This window comes from Mauremys mutica, chromosome 16, assembly GCF_020497125.1.
Source record: "Mauremys mutica isolate MM-2020 ecotype Southern chromosome 16, ASM2049712v1, whole genome shotgun sequence".
NCBI classification, from domain to species: domain Eukaryota; kingdom Metazoa; phylum Chordata; order Testudines; family Geoemydidae; genus Mauremys; species Mauremys mutica.
This window is the reverse complement of record NC_059087.1, coordinates 15836183-15852853: the sequence shown is the minus strand read 5'-3', so window position 1 is coordinate 15852853 and position 16671 is coordinate 15836183. Positions and strand designations below refer to the sequence as shown.

General features: G+C 41.2%; 1 protein-coding gene across 4 annotated transcripts in view; it reads right to left on the bottom strand.

Moving 5' to 3' along the window:
* The window catches only part of CHFR (checkpoint with forkhead and ring finger domains), a 35981-nt gene that overhangs the window by 7286 nt on the left and 12024 nt on the right, over nt 1–16671 (bottom strand). For 2 of the 4 annotated variants that reach the window (XM_044989416.1, XM_044989418.1), the window contains exons 4-14: nt 12484–12593; nt 10491–10550; nt 10102–10314; nt 8533–8754; nt 7639–7795; nt 6336–6490; nt 5467–5629; nt 4401–4543; nt 3229–3348; nt 2671–2754; nt 1913–1983 (exon numbers count right to left, since the gene is read on the bottom strand). In XM_044989416.1, coding sequence (XP_044845351.1) covers nt 1913–1983; nt 2671–2754; nt 3229–3348; nt 4401–4543; nt 5467–5629; nt 6336–6490; nt 7639–7795; nt 8533–8754; nt 10102–10314; nt 10491–10550; nt 12484–12593 — 1498 coding nt within the window. The remainder of the gene's footprint in view (nt 1–1912; nt 1984–2670; nt 2755–3228; nt 3349–4400; nt 4544–5466; nt 5630–6335; nt 6491–7638; nt 7796–8532; nt 8755–10101; nt 10315–10490; nt 10551–12483; nt 12594–16671) is intronic. The other 2 variants (XM_044989419.1, XM_044989420.1) reach the window with 2 other exon arrangements.

The following is a 16671-nucleotide window of genomic DNA, read 5'->3' as shown; positions in this document are numbered from 1 at the left end:
AAGAGGCTAAGAGATATCAATGTAACAAAAATGTAAGTCTAAATAGGTTTTCAAAATGCATTTCATTTTATATTTTTAAACCAAATTATTGATATTTCTTTAACCTGACTACCAATATTACCATTGTCAGATCACCGATACTTAAAGTCAATACTCTTTGTTCACCATGACCCTTCTCCCACAAATACTAATGTAGGTATTTAGCTTTAAGCATTCAAGTAGTCCCACTGCAAGTAAGCGTGTGTGTAAGACTTCACAGGATTGAAGCCTAATCATGCTAGGCGAGGTCCTGGTCCATTAGAGTCAATGGCAAAACTTCCATTGACTTCAATGGGGCCAGGATTTTACTCAGTGTCCTTAACTAAAGACAACATGGATCATGCTAAGGTACATAATATTTGGCATATACTTGAAGTTAAAATTAACTCGAATGGAGGAAAAAATGTAATAAGCCTAATTTTCTTTGCAGATTTTTTTCCATTATTAATCTTTTGGACATTACACTTTTTATAGACCTTGGGAACCGGTTTTCTTAGCAAGTCATCATTGATATGTATAAAGCTGTAACACCTGTTTGCTAGGTGCATCTGAATTCCAGAAGGTGTCTTTTAGTCATTTAATTTCAGCGTGATTTCTCTGGTGTTTAATCATTGCCACACCTGCACCAGAAGTGCAAGTTGGAGAAATGAATCTCCATGATTATGGAAAAGTGATTTTTCAGCTTATTTTGGGGAGAAAGAGCAGGGGGAGGGTAGTGCTCAGGAGAGCTTGGAGGGAATTCTAGTTCAAATCTCTACACTTCCTCTTGCACAGAAACTGAAATGGCTAAAAGATGACCCAGAAATAAATACAATACTTCCAGCTGGCCATTTGCTCAGTGAGGTAAGTTTTACACTTGGTCGGCTCTGCTGAAAGCTGAAGAACTATTTAGTTTGCCTTTCAGAGACCCACTGGTGGCACACCTAAAACTGCCAGCCAGGACACAGCCCTATTATAAAGATTACCACATGCAACATTGCTAGTGAACACCTTTCCCCCACCCTTACAGAAAGGATGTTTAGTAACATCAGTTTAGTGCTGGTGCAGAGCAGATCCCACAGTGACACACTGAGCCAAAATACATTACAATTCATCATCCAGGAACTGAGTGCACTTTAGGCTTGACAGACCACAATATAAAATCCCTATGTCTGTGTGTGTGTATAGGTACGTATACATAAACACACACTATATAGTAATTACACTCTACTGGGTGAACACTCTATATCTAAATCCTTAAATATGTATTTATACACAATCTAAGCATGTATATTATTTCATGCCGCTGGCCTGCTGGGTGACTTTGAGAAAGCCACTTCATCTTAGTATTCCCATTTCACAGATGGGGAAACTATCACACTACATCAGAGCAAGGTATTATTATACACAGTAGAAGCCTGACTCATTAACAGCTCAGAGCAGTTACTGACCATTGTGTCTTCTCCTGCACTCTTCTCAAAGAGATGTACCAACATGAAAGACTGAACACATTCCCGATGTCTTTATTCACTCTTCTAAACTCACTTTGTCTTTGAAAAGAATATTTGCCTGAGTGAGAGTTAATCGATTAGGCTAATGGTGTTAAAGTGACACTGAGTTTGGGGGTGAGGATGAAGTGATTAAATGCAAGACAAAATATAACTCATGGAATTTGAGTTAAAGATAATGTTAGTTGTGCCTCGACACTACCTGCATCTCCAGACAGTGAATGAACAAACATCACTCAATTGCTGCTGGACCTACACACAATGGGATGGATAAAGGAGAAGAGTGTCTCCTTCTGGATTTCTTGCTTTAAACACCTGGTATGTCACAGTCTCAGTGTTACATGTTCTCTTGCTCATATCCAACATATAATTATTTTTAAACATACCTTTAGAATATCCGACTCATAATGGTTGTTGTTTAGGATTCCATCTAAACACTTGTCACCAAGATTTATTTCTGTTAAGAAGAGGAGAAATTATCTTTGTTTTGAAATTTCTAAATAAGTTTTTCTTATTCTGTAACAAAGATGGACTTTTATGAACACAGTATATGAGTTTATGCAAACACATATTGAAGCATATCATGTAACATCCCAACTTTAGGAACTGATCCAAGATTAGGTACTAAGCAGCTCACTACTCATTACAGTCCACAGGAGCCACTGTTGCTCAGTACCAATTAACAATACAATAACCCATTAATTGTGACTTCTACTACCCATTTTAAAGGTATAGTCTAAAAGTTTTTGAAGTGGGTGTCTTCTCTACCATTTTAAGATCTGGCTCTCTATGTTCTTATGTTGATTTGTATGTTTTTCTCCTTAGTCTGAAATGTTGCAAGATTCTCTTTAATATCCAAGGTGCTATTTATAGTCGCAAAAGTAATTTGCTAGCTTGATGTGATATTAAAGTGTTAAAGCATGTCAAAGCTAAGGATTATACATTTAAAGAGTTACATGTATTTGGAACATGACAACATAGATCCCCTCTCTTTTTCTGTGCCATGACTGTGACTGAGCTAAAGCCTAATCTGAACTACAACATTACATTTATATTAGAAAATTAAGCTTGGTAAAATCCAAGTAACCGAGACACTATTGTTTGCAAAGTGACTATAGCTGAAACAGCGATTCTCCTGCCATACCACAGAATGGTGCCAAGCAGCCAAAACATGCCATCCGAGTGCAGCCCCAGTACAAGTGACAGAATGGCTGTAGACAAACTGTGCCTGTGAACACAAAGAAAAGCCACGATCAACCCAAGGCAGTCACCACTGTCTGGGTATATTGGTCTTACAAAGCCGCGTAACAAACCAAAGCTCATAGGGCTTTACACAAAACACTGCTCTGCTGTACAACTAACCTGACATAAATGGGGGCTATATGAGAAATGTTACAATACAAAAAAAAAAAATCAGTCAGCTAATGCATTTTGCTGTATCACTATAACAACGAAGATACACAAGTCTTTCCATCCACACTATTGTTGAAAAATGCTAATGTATTTCAAAACAATTTGCATTAATTGTGCTTAGAGTAGAGATATAGGAGAACAACCTCCCTCCCTTAATTAAACCCCACAGAAGCAGGAAGACCCTCTCTTGTAACAGCACATGATCTGATATAGTTAGAATGTCTTTCAAATAGACCTAGGATTAGCAATAAGAATTAAATTTGTTTTTAGGATAATAAAGTTTACTCACATTGCTGAGGGGCAATATTGGGATTCTGTTCACGCTCTGCTCTTCGGTCTGGCATTGGTTGAAAACAGCACGTGCATATTACATGACTTCCTTGAGAAGGACAAACATACTCCTGGACAGCTAGATTGAAAGAAATGAAACCCCAAAGAATTAAATAATATGGAACCACAGTACCAATGAGTGTTAGACACACACATCAGCATCCAAAGAGCAGAGGAACTTGATACTTAAGCAATATCGCTGAAGTTTTTAGAAGGCTATACAGAAAAATAGGGAAATTGGTGTTAAGGCTTCTAAACAATATACCTTTTTACAGTATTAAACTACAAGACTTTTATTAATACAGGGAAATAGCTTAAGAAAATAAAAGAACCAATTTCTCCTAAACAGTGTATTTTGGACAATACAGCTGTTAAGTTCTCTCTCTAGTTTTCTGCTTGTACATTTGAGTACATCTCTCTCTCATCACACATATACATGCAGACTCTAGAGTCTAGAGTCAAAGCCAATGAATGATTTTTTCAATCAGCTTTGAAACAGCAGGAGAAAAAGCTTGACAACCTTTTGATACCACTTTGATTTTGATGAACCTTCAATTTTATCCACCAGCAGCAAAATCAAGACTGTCAACCCACAAGATGAAGAATGGAGAACAATTATTTCAGATGACCCTCATCAGTTGATGTTCTACAACTTATTCCCCTCCCTGGGAAATCCAACTAAACCCTAGTAGTTAGTGGATTACTTACTACCCTGAGTAGAATCATCTACACTCACCCTGTAAGAACTACAAATCCTGTAAGCTTTTGAAACTACGCCACTGATAACTCCAAAATGGAGTGTTGTAAATCTGATTTTGTAGTAGGGGTTTGCCTTTTGCTGAAATTCACAAAGACATAGATTATTCTATACTCCCACAAAGGTGACAGAAAATGGTTCCACTCAACTATAATGTATAGCTATTTAAATATAGAGCACATAGTATTTGTTAAATAAATAGGAAAGGCTTGACTTATCCCCCAGTAACCCAGGAAAGTCATCTTCACATCTCAAGACTCTAGGGAAGATGCTGACTTTCACAACACCTCAAGAAAGTGTTCTTTCCTCATAAGTGACATGTGTTTCTTAGTGTCCCAGTACCATGTTAACAACAAGCTTTTCATCACACTGACTTGCAGGAAAGTTGGCAGACGTCGATGGTGCATCTCCCAACGCTTGTAATCCTCCTGCTTCCCCCTCTTGGCCTGGGCAAGGAAGTGGCGGAATGGAGTGTCGCCGATATCCTGGGCACTGTCTGCACACTATATAAGGCTGACTGAAAGGCACAATCAGGTTACTGGATTTTATATGTATAGTTTCCAGAGTGGATTCAACTAGCTATTTGTTTCTGGTTTTATAAAGTGTTAGACTAAGCCCAGTAGATAAAATCTGGATATGGAAGCTTACGAGTTCAGCAACACAAATCACATGAAGCTAAGTACTGAACTCCTAGTTCCTTTCAAAGTAGAAAGGGTAAAATAAAAAGACAATTATTTCAGAAGCATTTAAAGTTTTTTAGTTCCAGAAGTGAGTGCAAGTAGCCCTAGATTGTTGTTATTTACACTGAGCCCACAAGTGAGCTGGAAGCTTTCCAAGATCTACAAATGATACAATGCTTGCCTTGGCTTCCAATCCAAGAAGGCGTAGGATGGGGGGGAAAAGGAGGACAAAAAGTTACAACAGTATGTTGTGATTTAGGGCCAGATCCACCATTCTGTTCCACTCCATCCCCTTGGCACCAGAAACTTGGCTTAGCCAACCAGCTGGGAATCCTCCTCGTATCTGGCAATCCTTCAGGAAAGCGCTTGCTGCTCAACATCACCCACTACTGGACCTCTGGTGGAGAGGGAATGCCAGGGGCAGAAGGCAGCACGGCTGGAGCTGTACACTGGGGATCTTGGGCTACTTTAGCTTGTGCCAAGACCTGGATCAGCTCCCTGTTTCCTTTATAAATAGCACTTTATCTATCGGTTTTGAGATTATTATAGAGGTTCTAAAACTGAACTTGAAAACAAAATTAAATCAAAACCGAACCCTGACAATGATCATGAAAACATACTGACAGGGCTTCAAAAATGAGGGATGCAATAAAGATTAAACCCCAGTTTTGCAAATGGCTGCAGCTAACAACACAGTGCTCTAGCCTAGTTTGAGACTGCCAACACTCAGACCCAAACAAAGCTAAGCCAATGCACATACCTGATATCTGAGGATTCACTATCTACATCCGACAGTTCCAGCAGATCCTCAGAACTTCCTTCTTCATCTGAAAATGACCTTCGCACCTTAGGCTGCAGCATGTCTTGAGTGATTTTGTTTCTGGCATCCATACTACGTACATCCTCTTCATTACGACACTTATCTGCAAAAGAAACACAAATATGAACGTGAAGAAAGAGATAGCTGTAAATCATCAAATCAACTACTCCAGAGCAAAATCATCTCCATCACCTTGCAAGTTTTTAAACAATGTACCCAGTATTTATGAATATGTGACTACAGTATTTGTAGCTATGTAATGCTCATGTATCTGACATTTTATAAAGTCACAAGCACAAGACTGAAGCCCGGAATTCATAATTCTAGTTCCAGCTCTGCCAATAGCAGTGTCTGACCTTGGGTAAGTCAGTTAGGATATAATTTTCAGGAGTGGGTGCTTAAAGTTAGACAATTAAATTCAAATCTTGTTTTTTCAAAAATATCTAACTTCAGGAAGCCTCATCTCTCAGTGCCTCTCTGACAATACCTCCCTCCCTCTCATAATGAATTTAGCTTCACAACACCCTTAACATTTGTTAAGTGCCTTCAGGTCTAGTATTATAAAAAGGTTCCTGTAATAAATTGCTTTCAGTTCTCAGGTATTTGAGGATTACACTTTATTCTGACATACTAACTGGCTGTTGGTTCTTTTTCTCTTATGGCAACGTGAGAGCAACAGGCAAAATAGTAAGATAGGCACAGAAGGGTTTTATGGATAAAGATCTTTTTCTCTGTTTATACACCTTTTTCACACTTAATATCTGAAACATGCTGTAGATGTAAGTATATTAAATACACTTCCAACTTGCCTGGATGCTGGATTAGATAGGCTTCAACCAAGTTATTCAGTATATGGTTCTTACAGATACGTTCAACTGGACAACGGCAAGTTGGACAGAGAGAAGACCGTTCCATCCACCCTGAGTAGCAGGCAGCACAGAAGGTGTGCATGCAGGGCTGCAAGCTGGAAACACAAACAGGTTTAACATCACAGGGACAATGAGAAATCCCAAGACTCAAAACAGGCCTTTTACATAAGCTTTAAATACAGAAGTATTTAAAAAGCATGGTCCTTTGATATCTGTTTAGATAATCAAGAAATGGAAGTCTGTTTTTCCACTAGTTTTTCTACAGTGAAGATCTGTTTCACAAGGGGCCAGGACTACACAGGAGAGTTGAACTGGTGATCACATTTCCGTTACCAATCAGATGATGGATGTTTAGCAGTTTATTGGAAATTAGTGGATAATCTCAGGATTTAGTAGATTGTAGAAAGCATGTCTACAATATAAAGTAACCCACATTCACAATTAGCATCATATTATTGTAGGTCTTGTCAGAGACCAAGGATTTAATATAGACTGGAGCTGGAATCACTCTACTCTCTTCATCCACACTTCCCAGACTGCTGTGCTATTAATCTAGCACCTTTGATTACTGAAGAAGGACATTGCTTCATTTTTTAAATTAATTTTAATAAAATAGTTCAATTACTTATAATCCCCTATAATTTTGAGTCTTTTCCAAATATATACTTGAGGCAAAGATGCTCACCTTTCCCATATGACGATGGGAAAGCATCCATTAAAATCATACACTTCAACTGGCATCTCATGTTCAGTTTGATCTGCTTTTCTGGCTAAGCTACCTGATACATTCCACTTCACTTCAGTCTAGTGGGAGAAAATGGTAATGTTGATTAAAGAAGAGTCAGAGCCTTGTTTCACCGTCCACTGGCCAAGTGAACTAGAATTCATCATGAGATTTGCTATACCAGATTGACTCAATGGTCCATTAAATCCTGTATCATGCCTCTGACTGTGGTCTATGCCCAAGGCTTTGTAGGATGGTGAACACTCCTACCATTTAAGCTTCTTTGAAAGTCCCAGCCTAAAGCAGCTAGCTAATTGTTCAATACTGTACGGTGGGGGAAGTGTACATGTTGAAACCCTGGTATATACACTGCATAAAAGGAGAAAATCTTACCAACCCTCAAGAGAAAATAATAGTTTACAAAAGACAAACAAACCCCCACTACCCCAAACAGCAGTTATTGCATTCTCTGTATTAACTCCCATGTAATTACAGAAGCTTCTTTTTAACTATAGGTACCTGACACAGTCATGCAGCAATTCCTGGCAGATAATGCAAGTGAGTGTTTCTTCCATTTTGTCTGGTTTAACATTTGTTGTTTTTGCACCTTCAGATCCAGCTTTAATTATACATTGATTTGGAGCTGTCATCTGAAGATATGGACTAGTATTCTCATCTGCAGAGAAGACATATCTCAGTGTTATAACAATACATGAAATTGACCATGGATGTCAGAGCCTTCCTAGTTAATGTTAATTAAGCCAAAAAGCTAAGCATTATGATTCGTATCTGCTTCCATCACTAGTGTTGTCACAAAGCTGATGTCCTTGCTTTGCAGACTGATCTCTGCACAGTCTTACAGTCACGGCCATTATTTTCACTGAGCCAGCAACAGAATAGCAGGAAGCCTGGAGCAGGTCTAAAATCAGCAATATTTGGTCCCTTTAAGGCATACTTTGTGAAAAGTAAACATATTTGCCCTCATGTAATAGAAGCCTGAGGGCATAGGTTTTTAAAAACCAGATTGCAATACCTATTGTGTTCTGAACAAGGTTTTATATACCATTTAAACAAATCCTTTAAAGCCCTTCTAGGTTATGGGGGTGCATTTTGGACTCATTTCACAGAGAAAAAAGTAATAATGCTCTTAAACTTTCATAAGATATAGTTAGAGTCTTGGATCCTAATCTAGACTGAACCACTGAACTGCCTACTGAGCCCTGGTAAGTCATTTCAGATCCCTGTGTTTCAGTTAATCCAAATGGAATTCTGTGAAAAATTAACGAGCCACCCATGTAAGTAATTAGAAGCTTCTGATTACATTACAGAGTGTCAGTCTTCTTTCAAATCATTTTAACAAAAGATTAAATAGAAGACTACATCGTATGTCACATTATACTATAATATACTAGCCTCCTTTTATTTTCTTCTTTGCAGGCTCCAAGTCCTCCTCCTTTTCCCGTTGAGGCTCTGATGTAGAACTTTCATTTCTCTCTTTATCAATGATATTTGAAGTGATAGTAGAAGTTTCACTATTTGCATACAGCTGTCCTTGTTCTTCATGTGATGCTCCAGGATACCTAGGTTCTAGAGTGGGGAAAGCAGGCACAGGAATGAAAATAGAGAACTGTGATCCTGTAAAATGAAAGCAGAGATTATTAACAGATATGTACAAAGAGGGAACACTGAAGAAAAACTATATTTCCCATGACACATGCCCATCCCAATTCAAATATCATCTGAATGAGAAAAGGCCATGTCAAACAACAAGTGTACTGGCATTGTTTGCACGATTATATGGTATATCATCTGACCTAGTTTTCCCAAATTACCTGATTATTTGGAGGATGTGTAAAGAAACTGGTACAGAATCTGTAAACGCTCCCCATCTAAATGGAAGTGCTTATAATTCATTCATAAAAATATGCTTCAGGCCAGTACTTAGTAATAAAGATTTGGTCTTGGAGTGATTTTATTCTCTCTCTCTCTCTCACATGCACGCACACACACACACACACAGCCCCCCCACCTCCTTCTACATATGCAGCCTACCACAGAAGTGGTTGAAGAGTCTGTGGGGAGCACAAATAATATGCAGAGTACATCAAGGCTAAGGCACATTTTGAACAATTCTTAGGAAGGAGCCAGTATGAGCAGGCAGGGCCAGATTTGTAATAAAATGCTGCAGTATTTGAAGCGTTTAGCAATTTGGGGATGGAGCGAGGTCATGAGACAGAGTGCAGTATAGGTGCACGGAAGATTGAGGATACACTGAAGGTCAGGAGGCAGCCTGCAGTGATCATGTAAATTGGAATGACAGCATGAGTAGATTTTCACTTGGTTAAACTGGGTGGCAGGTGGGTAGCTGGAAAGGATCCCCAGAGGAACTAGGGATCACTTCTGGGAACATCATTTACATCTTCTAAATAATTGACTTTTGTTCTATTTGTCAGATTAAATGATCAGTGTGGTCCCTTCTAACCTTAAAAATCTCTGAATGGGAGAAAGTGGACTGGTGAATGGCAGCAGCAACAGTGAGGATTAGAATGGTTCCTCAGAGAGCGACTCCATGCGTGCAAATATTCAGTTATGGTTAGCTTTGTGATGTGATCTGTATAGTTTCAGTAAGTTTACACTCCAGCTTGGTGAGGGAAAAAAATCCCCAACAGCTGCACCTAAGTTCCAAGATGGTGAAGGCTGCAAAATTAAAACACTTAATGATTGAAATGCATTGTCTGTGTCCTTAAATACACACAATTCTCACAATTTCCTCTCCGAGCCACTAGGACTAAGCCTAATTATTTTCTTATGGAACAAATTATTAAATTAACTACCAATCAGGTGCTTTGACTTGAACTTTTGCAGGGATTTTGATCATCATCATTTTATCCTCCACTGTAAGAGATTCGTTTCTTAGGATTCAACAGAAAAGTCATAATTCCTGAGGCACCAAACTTACAAACACTGCACACAACACCTTACCAGATGTTGAAGGATTATCCTGCTCAGCAGATGCCCGCTCGATAAGAGAGGTAGAAGAAGCATTAAAGAGGTTAGATGTAGAAGTAGATGGCTGTGGTTCCTCATAGCAAGACTGAGTGGCTGGCGGTGATGAGGTAATTTGGGTTCCATCATCACTTCTTCCTATATGTGAGGTATCTTTGGTCAGATGGCACGTATTTTCTACATTAGCTTCTGTAACAGAAACGGGAGTGGAAAGAATATCTCTCTGATAGGCAACCTCAAAAGGTCATGGCTTCATCAGAGTCAATTAACAGGATTTGAAGGAATCAAGCTCTCTTAAAATGGCTACAATTAGTCACAACCACTCATCTCCTTTTCTTTAGTCTTGAACTAATAGTTTTACTTACCTACTGGTTCTTGAGTTACATCTTGTTTTGCATTGAAGGATTTGTAGAGATAAGCAACATCTGAAAGAAGAGAAAATGGCAGAAATTTTATTATAATTTTAAAAGTGGTTTTATTTCTCTCCCTCTTACTCTCATCAACCCCTACTCACAGGTGGCTGCTTCTCATACGTTTTCTACAATGGAGAGGGCAAACAGGAGATTGCTGTTATAGCCAATGTTAATACTGCTACTTAGGAGGTAATTAGGAACAGAACAGATAGATCTATTCTTCTCAGACCAAGCAGAATGGCTGTGTGTGAAATTTAGCTTGTGCCAACCATAGAAATTGAGGCTTAAACACTAACTATAAATTCTGGTGTGTATCAAGATAAGCTGTGACTACTCTTACTAATACAACTGTACTGGATGTTCTCTGCAGAAGGCTGAGAGGTGAGCTCTAACTGTTCATAAGTTCAATTTTTTATATAAATTTTCCTTAGAGTTTATTGTAAAAAGTTTAAAGTTAACAATCAAATTCCATACAACAGTTTAAGCCACTACCCAAATGCTATTCACTGGCTAACCCAAAACCTACTTACAAAGCAAATCAGAGCAAATTCTTTTCTTCCCCAGCCTATGGGAACCCTCCAGCTTCCTGACAGAACCCCAGAGATCCCATTGTGTCCCCCTGCTTTTTATCCTCAACCATTTAGGTCCTTCCAACACCCTGTAAATTTGCACTGTGATCAATCTTACTAGCAAAGAACTATGCAGGATGCTTTTAGACTGCTTCAGAATTGCTTAAATAAGACAACTATACGTGCCAAAGCTAAGCTCCCTCTCAGTCCTTCAAGGCACAGGGGATTAAAAACACCAGGACTCAGAACATTAACTGAATGATAGGTACTAAGGCACTAAGCAGCTCTGTTCAAATACATTTTAACTAAAAGAAAATTAATACCTCAGAACATCTCAATCTATCTTGGAACAACGGAGTAAATGAATTCCTCAACTAGTATGGACTGCGACAGTGAAATCCTCAAAAGAGGATCAACAAAAGAGATAGTGGATATAAAGATATAGATTTAGAGTGTGTGCACATGTGTCACTGCTTTCCTGCAAAACTGACATCACAAACTGATAAATCCAGATTCAAAAAACTGATGGTGAGGTTACAAAAGGGATTCAGGTTCCAACAGTTATATGCATCTAAAATAAACTGTGGACAAACAGCTTATACATTTTCCTGTTGTGGCATAGCTGCAAACAAATTCTAAGACATTTAGACTTTCTTACACTTTAGACAAGTCTGAGGCACCAAATTCATCTGGGGCTTAAGTTCTATCTGGGCTTTTAATACCACACCCATCACAGTAGCATTTATCTCTTCTAATAATTCCTGAGCATATGACAGTGTAATAACTTGTTACACTCCCAATCTGCCCACTATAAATTTACATTCCTGTTTTGGACATAATAGCTAGAATGTAGTATTTAAAATACCTATACCATTAATCTATTGTAAAGGAAACTTCAGAAAACTGAACATTTTCTACTGAAGTAACAAATGCTAAATACTAATTTCATGGCACTAGGATGGGCCCAGGAGGCGGGCTTATATTTCTGGCTCTGCTAATGACATACTGCATGACCTTTAGCTTGTCTCGCCACCTCTCTATGCCTCCATTTCTCCTCCAAGCCTTCATCTATCTTGTCTAATTAGACTGTAAGTTTCGTAGGGCAGGGGCTATTTCCTACTATGTGTTTATAGAGTATCTTGCAAAATGAGGCCCCAATTTCAACCGAGGGCTATAGGCTCTACCATAATACAAATAAGAGAGGATGATGATGATGACTGGAGAAGGCCCCCAGAATCATGAAAAAGTTTCGTTTTAATATTAAGTGACTTGCTCTAGCATTCACTGAGTAGCTCTATTCTCACCATCTGATATTCCCTTGTATCCCTTATGACTAGCAAATGCCATTTAAAAAAAAAAAAAAGATATCTGCTTACTGTTTTCTGGCTCATTCTTCCTGTAAACAACATAGATCACATCCCCAGTCTGCAAAGGGCATGTCTGCTTCTTAACCACTTTCAGTTTATTAATTACTGTTCCATTAGTGCTGCAAAAAGAAAGATAGTTATTTAGCCCAAATGCTTTCATTAATTATCATGGGGGTTGATTGGGAGAGAAGAAGGTGGGGGGAGAGATATTAGCACAGAAAATCGTTGGTACCCAAAAAAAATGTAGCCAAGATTAAGAGAAGCCAGATAACCGAATGGGAAAAATCTGCCATGCAGGGCTGTTCTGCAGAGTTGCTGAGGACTTCGTTTCTAGTTTGCAGCTCCTGGTAAGGAAACATGTGGCTAATAGACAGACAATGATCCCTTACGTTTGGAGAATGGCTCGAAATAATTAGAGAATTGCTCCCTACCGAATGAGCTCAGCTAAGATAAACAGAAGACAGAAATGGACAGAAGTAGAACATCTCACGCATCTATCTGAAAGTGCTAAGGATATGTCTACACTACGGGATTACTCCGATTTTACAGAATTCGATTTCTGGCAACAGATTGTATAAAGTCGAGTGCATGCGGCCACACTAAGCACATTAATTTGGCAGTGTGCGTCCATAGTATCGAGGCTAGCGTCAACTTCCGGAGTGTTGCACTGTGGGTAGATATCCCATAGCTATCCCATAGTTCCCGCAGTCTCCCCCACCCACTGGAATTCTGGGTTGAGATCCCAATGCCTGATGGGGCAAAAAACATTGTTGCGGGTGGTTCTGGGTACATATCGTCAGGCCCCGCTCTCTCTCCCTCCCTCTGTGAAACCAACGGCAGACAATCGTTTTGTGCCTTTTTTCCTGGGTTACCTGTGCAGACACCATACCACGGCAAGCATGGAGCCCGCACAGCTGACTGTCATCGTAAGTCTCCTGGGTGCTGGCAGACAGGGGACTGCATTGCTACACAGCAGCAGCTCATTTCCTTTTGGCAGCAGATGGTGCATTAGGACTGAAAGCCATCGTCATCATACAGAGATGGGAGTGACTCAGCCAGGTCATTTCCCATTTTCTGCCGAGCACCCAGGAGATGACACCGTCTGCTGCCAGCCTAAGATGTAAAAGATAGATGGAGTGGATCAAAACAAGAAATAGACCAGATTTGTTTTGTATTCATTTGCTCCCCTCTCCCTCTGTGAAATCAACAGCCTGCTAAACCCAGGCTTCTGAGTTCAATCCTTGAGGGGGCCATTCTGTGTGACAGTTGTTTGTGTTTTTCCTTGATCCACCTTTGTGGATTTTAATTCCCTGTAAGCCATGTCGTCAGTCGCCCCTCTGTCCATCAGAGCAACGACAGACAATCGTTTTGCGCCTTTTTTCAGTGCAGACGTCATACCACCGCTCAGCTCAACACAGCAGTCATGAACATTGTAAACACCTTGCGCATTATCGTGCAGTTTATGCTGAACCAGAACCTGGAAAACCAAGCGAAGAGGAGGCGATGGCAGCTCAGCGACGAGAGTGATGAGGACATGGACACAGAATTCTCTCAAACCACGGGCCCCGGCGCTTTGGAGATCATGGTGTTAATGCGGCAGGTTCATGCCGTGGAACGCTGATTCTGGGCCCAGGAAACAAGCACAGACTGGTGGGACCGCATAGTGCTGCAGGTTTGGGACGATATCCAGTGGCTGCAAAACGTTTGCATGCGTAAGGGCACTTTTATAGAACTTTGTGACTTGCTTTCCCCTGCCCTGAAGCACCAGAATACCAAGATGAGAGCAGCCCTCACAGTTGTGAAGCAAGTGGCGATAGCCCTCTGGAAGCATGCAATGCCACACAGCTACCAGTCAGTCGGGAATCAATTTGGAGTGGGCAAATCTACTTTGGGGGCTGCTATGATGCAAGTAGCCAAAGCAATCACTGAGCTGCTGCTACCAAAGGTAGTGACTCTGGGACATGTACAGGTCATAGTAGATGTCTTTGATGCAATGGGATTCCCTAACTGTGATGAGGCAATAGATGGAACCCATATCCCTAGATAGATGGAACCCCACCCCCTTGATTGACTCATTCCCTGTAAGCCACCCACCCTCCCCCCCTTCGATCACAGCTTGCTTGCAAAGGAAATAAAGTCACTATAATTTAAAAACCATGTATTCTTTATTAATTGATTATAAAAATAGGGAGAGAACTGACAAGGTAGCCCAGGTGGGGTGTGGAAGGAGGGAAGGAAAAGGACACTTCAAAACTTGTTGAATGACAGCCTTCTGTTGCATGGGCTGTCCACTGGGGTGGAGTGGCAGGGTGCACGGAGCCTTCCCCACGCTGTGTTCTTGGGCGTCTGGGTGAGGAGGCTATGGAACTTGGGGAGGAGAGAGGGCAGTTAAACAGGAGCTGCAGCGGCACTCTGTGATCCTGCTGCCATTCCTGAAGCTCCACCAGACACCAGAGCATGTCCATTTGATCCCGCAGTAGCCCCAGCGTTGCATCCTGCCCCCTCTGATCTTCCTGCCGCCACCTGTCATCTCGAGCATCCCTCCTGTCCTCACGTTCATTGGACGCTTTCTTGTACTGTGATACTGTGTCCTTCCACTCATTCAGATGAGCTCTTTCATTGTGGGTCGACTGCATGATCTCAGAGAACATTTAATCTTGCGTGTGTTTTTTTCACCGCCTTATCAGAGATAGTCCTCGGGACGGAGGAGGGAGGCTTGAAAAATTTGCAGCTGCAGGAGGGAAAAAAGGGAGAGAAATATTTAAAAAGATACATTTTATAGAACAATGGGTATATTCTTTCACAGTTTTGCATCTTAATATTGAATGCCTGTGGCTTTGGTGTTAGAGATCACAGACGCAGGGCCGGGCAATGGAATTCGGCTTGCATGCGGCCATGGTAAGCCATTGTCTTTCGGCTTCTCATAAAAGCAGCGCCCTCGTTTCCCATACCAAGCAAAGCCCGTTGAATGCTGCGGTTTTCGTGTTAATGTGCAGCAGCAGAAACCAAACTAACCCCCCCCACCTCCAAATCCAATTCTCTGGGATGATAGCTTTACCCCTACCCCCACCACATGGCTGGTATCAGGGAAGATCCCTGCTAGCCAAACCCAAACAGCTCAGTGCCAATACCCCCCCGCCCCCACCGCCTGGCTAACTGCGGGGAGGATTTCTTTTCAGCCACAGGCAAACAGCCCAGTAGGAACGGCCACCTCTGAATGTCCCCTTAATTAAATTCCCATATTTCAACCAGGTTACCATGAACGATATCACTCTCCTGAGGATAACACAGCGAGACAAAGAACAGATGTTGTTTGAATGCCAGCAAACACCGGGACCATACGCTGCCAGGCTTTGTCATGCAATGATACCAGATTACTTGCTACTAGCACGGCGTCCTACCATGGAGGACCGAATAAGGCTGCCCTGCCCAGAAACCTTTTGCAAAGGCTTTTGGAGTACCTCCAGGAGAGCTTCATGGAGATGTCCCTGGAGGATTTCCACTCCATCCCCAGACACGTTAACAGACTTTTCCAGTAGCTGTACTGGCCACGAATGCATCACAAGTCCTCAGGGCAAATTAATCATTAAAAAACGCTTGCTTTTAAACCATGTTTTATATTTACAAAGGTACACTCACCAGAGGTCCCTTCTCCGGCTTCATGGTCCGGGATACCGCCTTGGGAGGCTATTTCAGTCAGGCTGAGAAAAAGCTCCTGGCTGTTGGGGAGAATGGAGTGCTGTGTGCTCTCTGCAAGCTCGTCCTCCTCCTCCTCCTCCTCCTCATCTTCTCCGTCTGCAAAATCCTCAGGCATAGCTAAGAGTACCCCCTCCTCGGAATCCATGGTCAAGGGTGGGGTAGTGGTGGCGGTCCCCCCTAGAATTGCATGCAGCTCAGTGTAGAAGCGGCATGTCTGCGGCTCTGCCCCGGAGCGTCCGTTTGCTTCTTTGGCTTTCTGGTACGCTTGTCTGAGTTCCTTAACTTTCACGCGGCACTGTAGTGAGTCCCTATTGTGGCCTCTCTCCGTCATGCCCTTGGGAGGTTTTTTCAAATGTTTTGGCATTTCGTCTTTTGGAACGTAGTTCTGCTAGCATGGAATCGTCTCCCCATACAGCGATCTGATCCAGTACCTCCCATACGGTCCATGCTGGAGCTCTTTTTCGATTCTTGAACTGCATGGTTACCTGTGCTGATGAG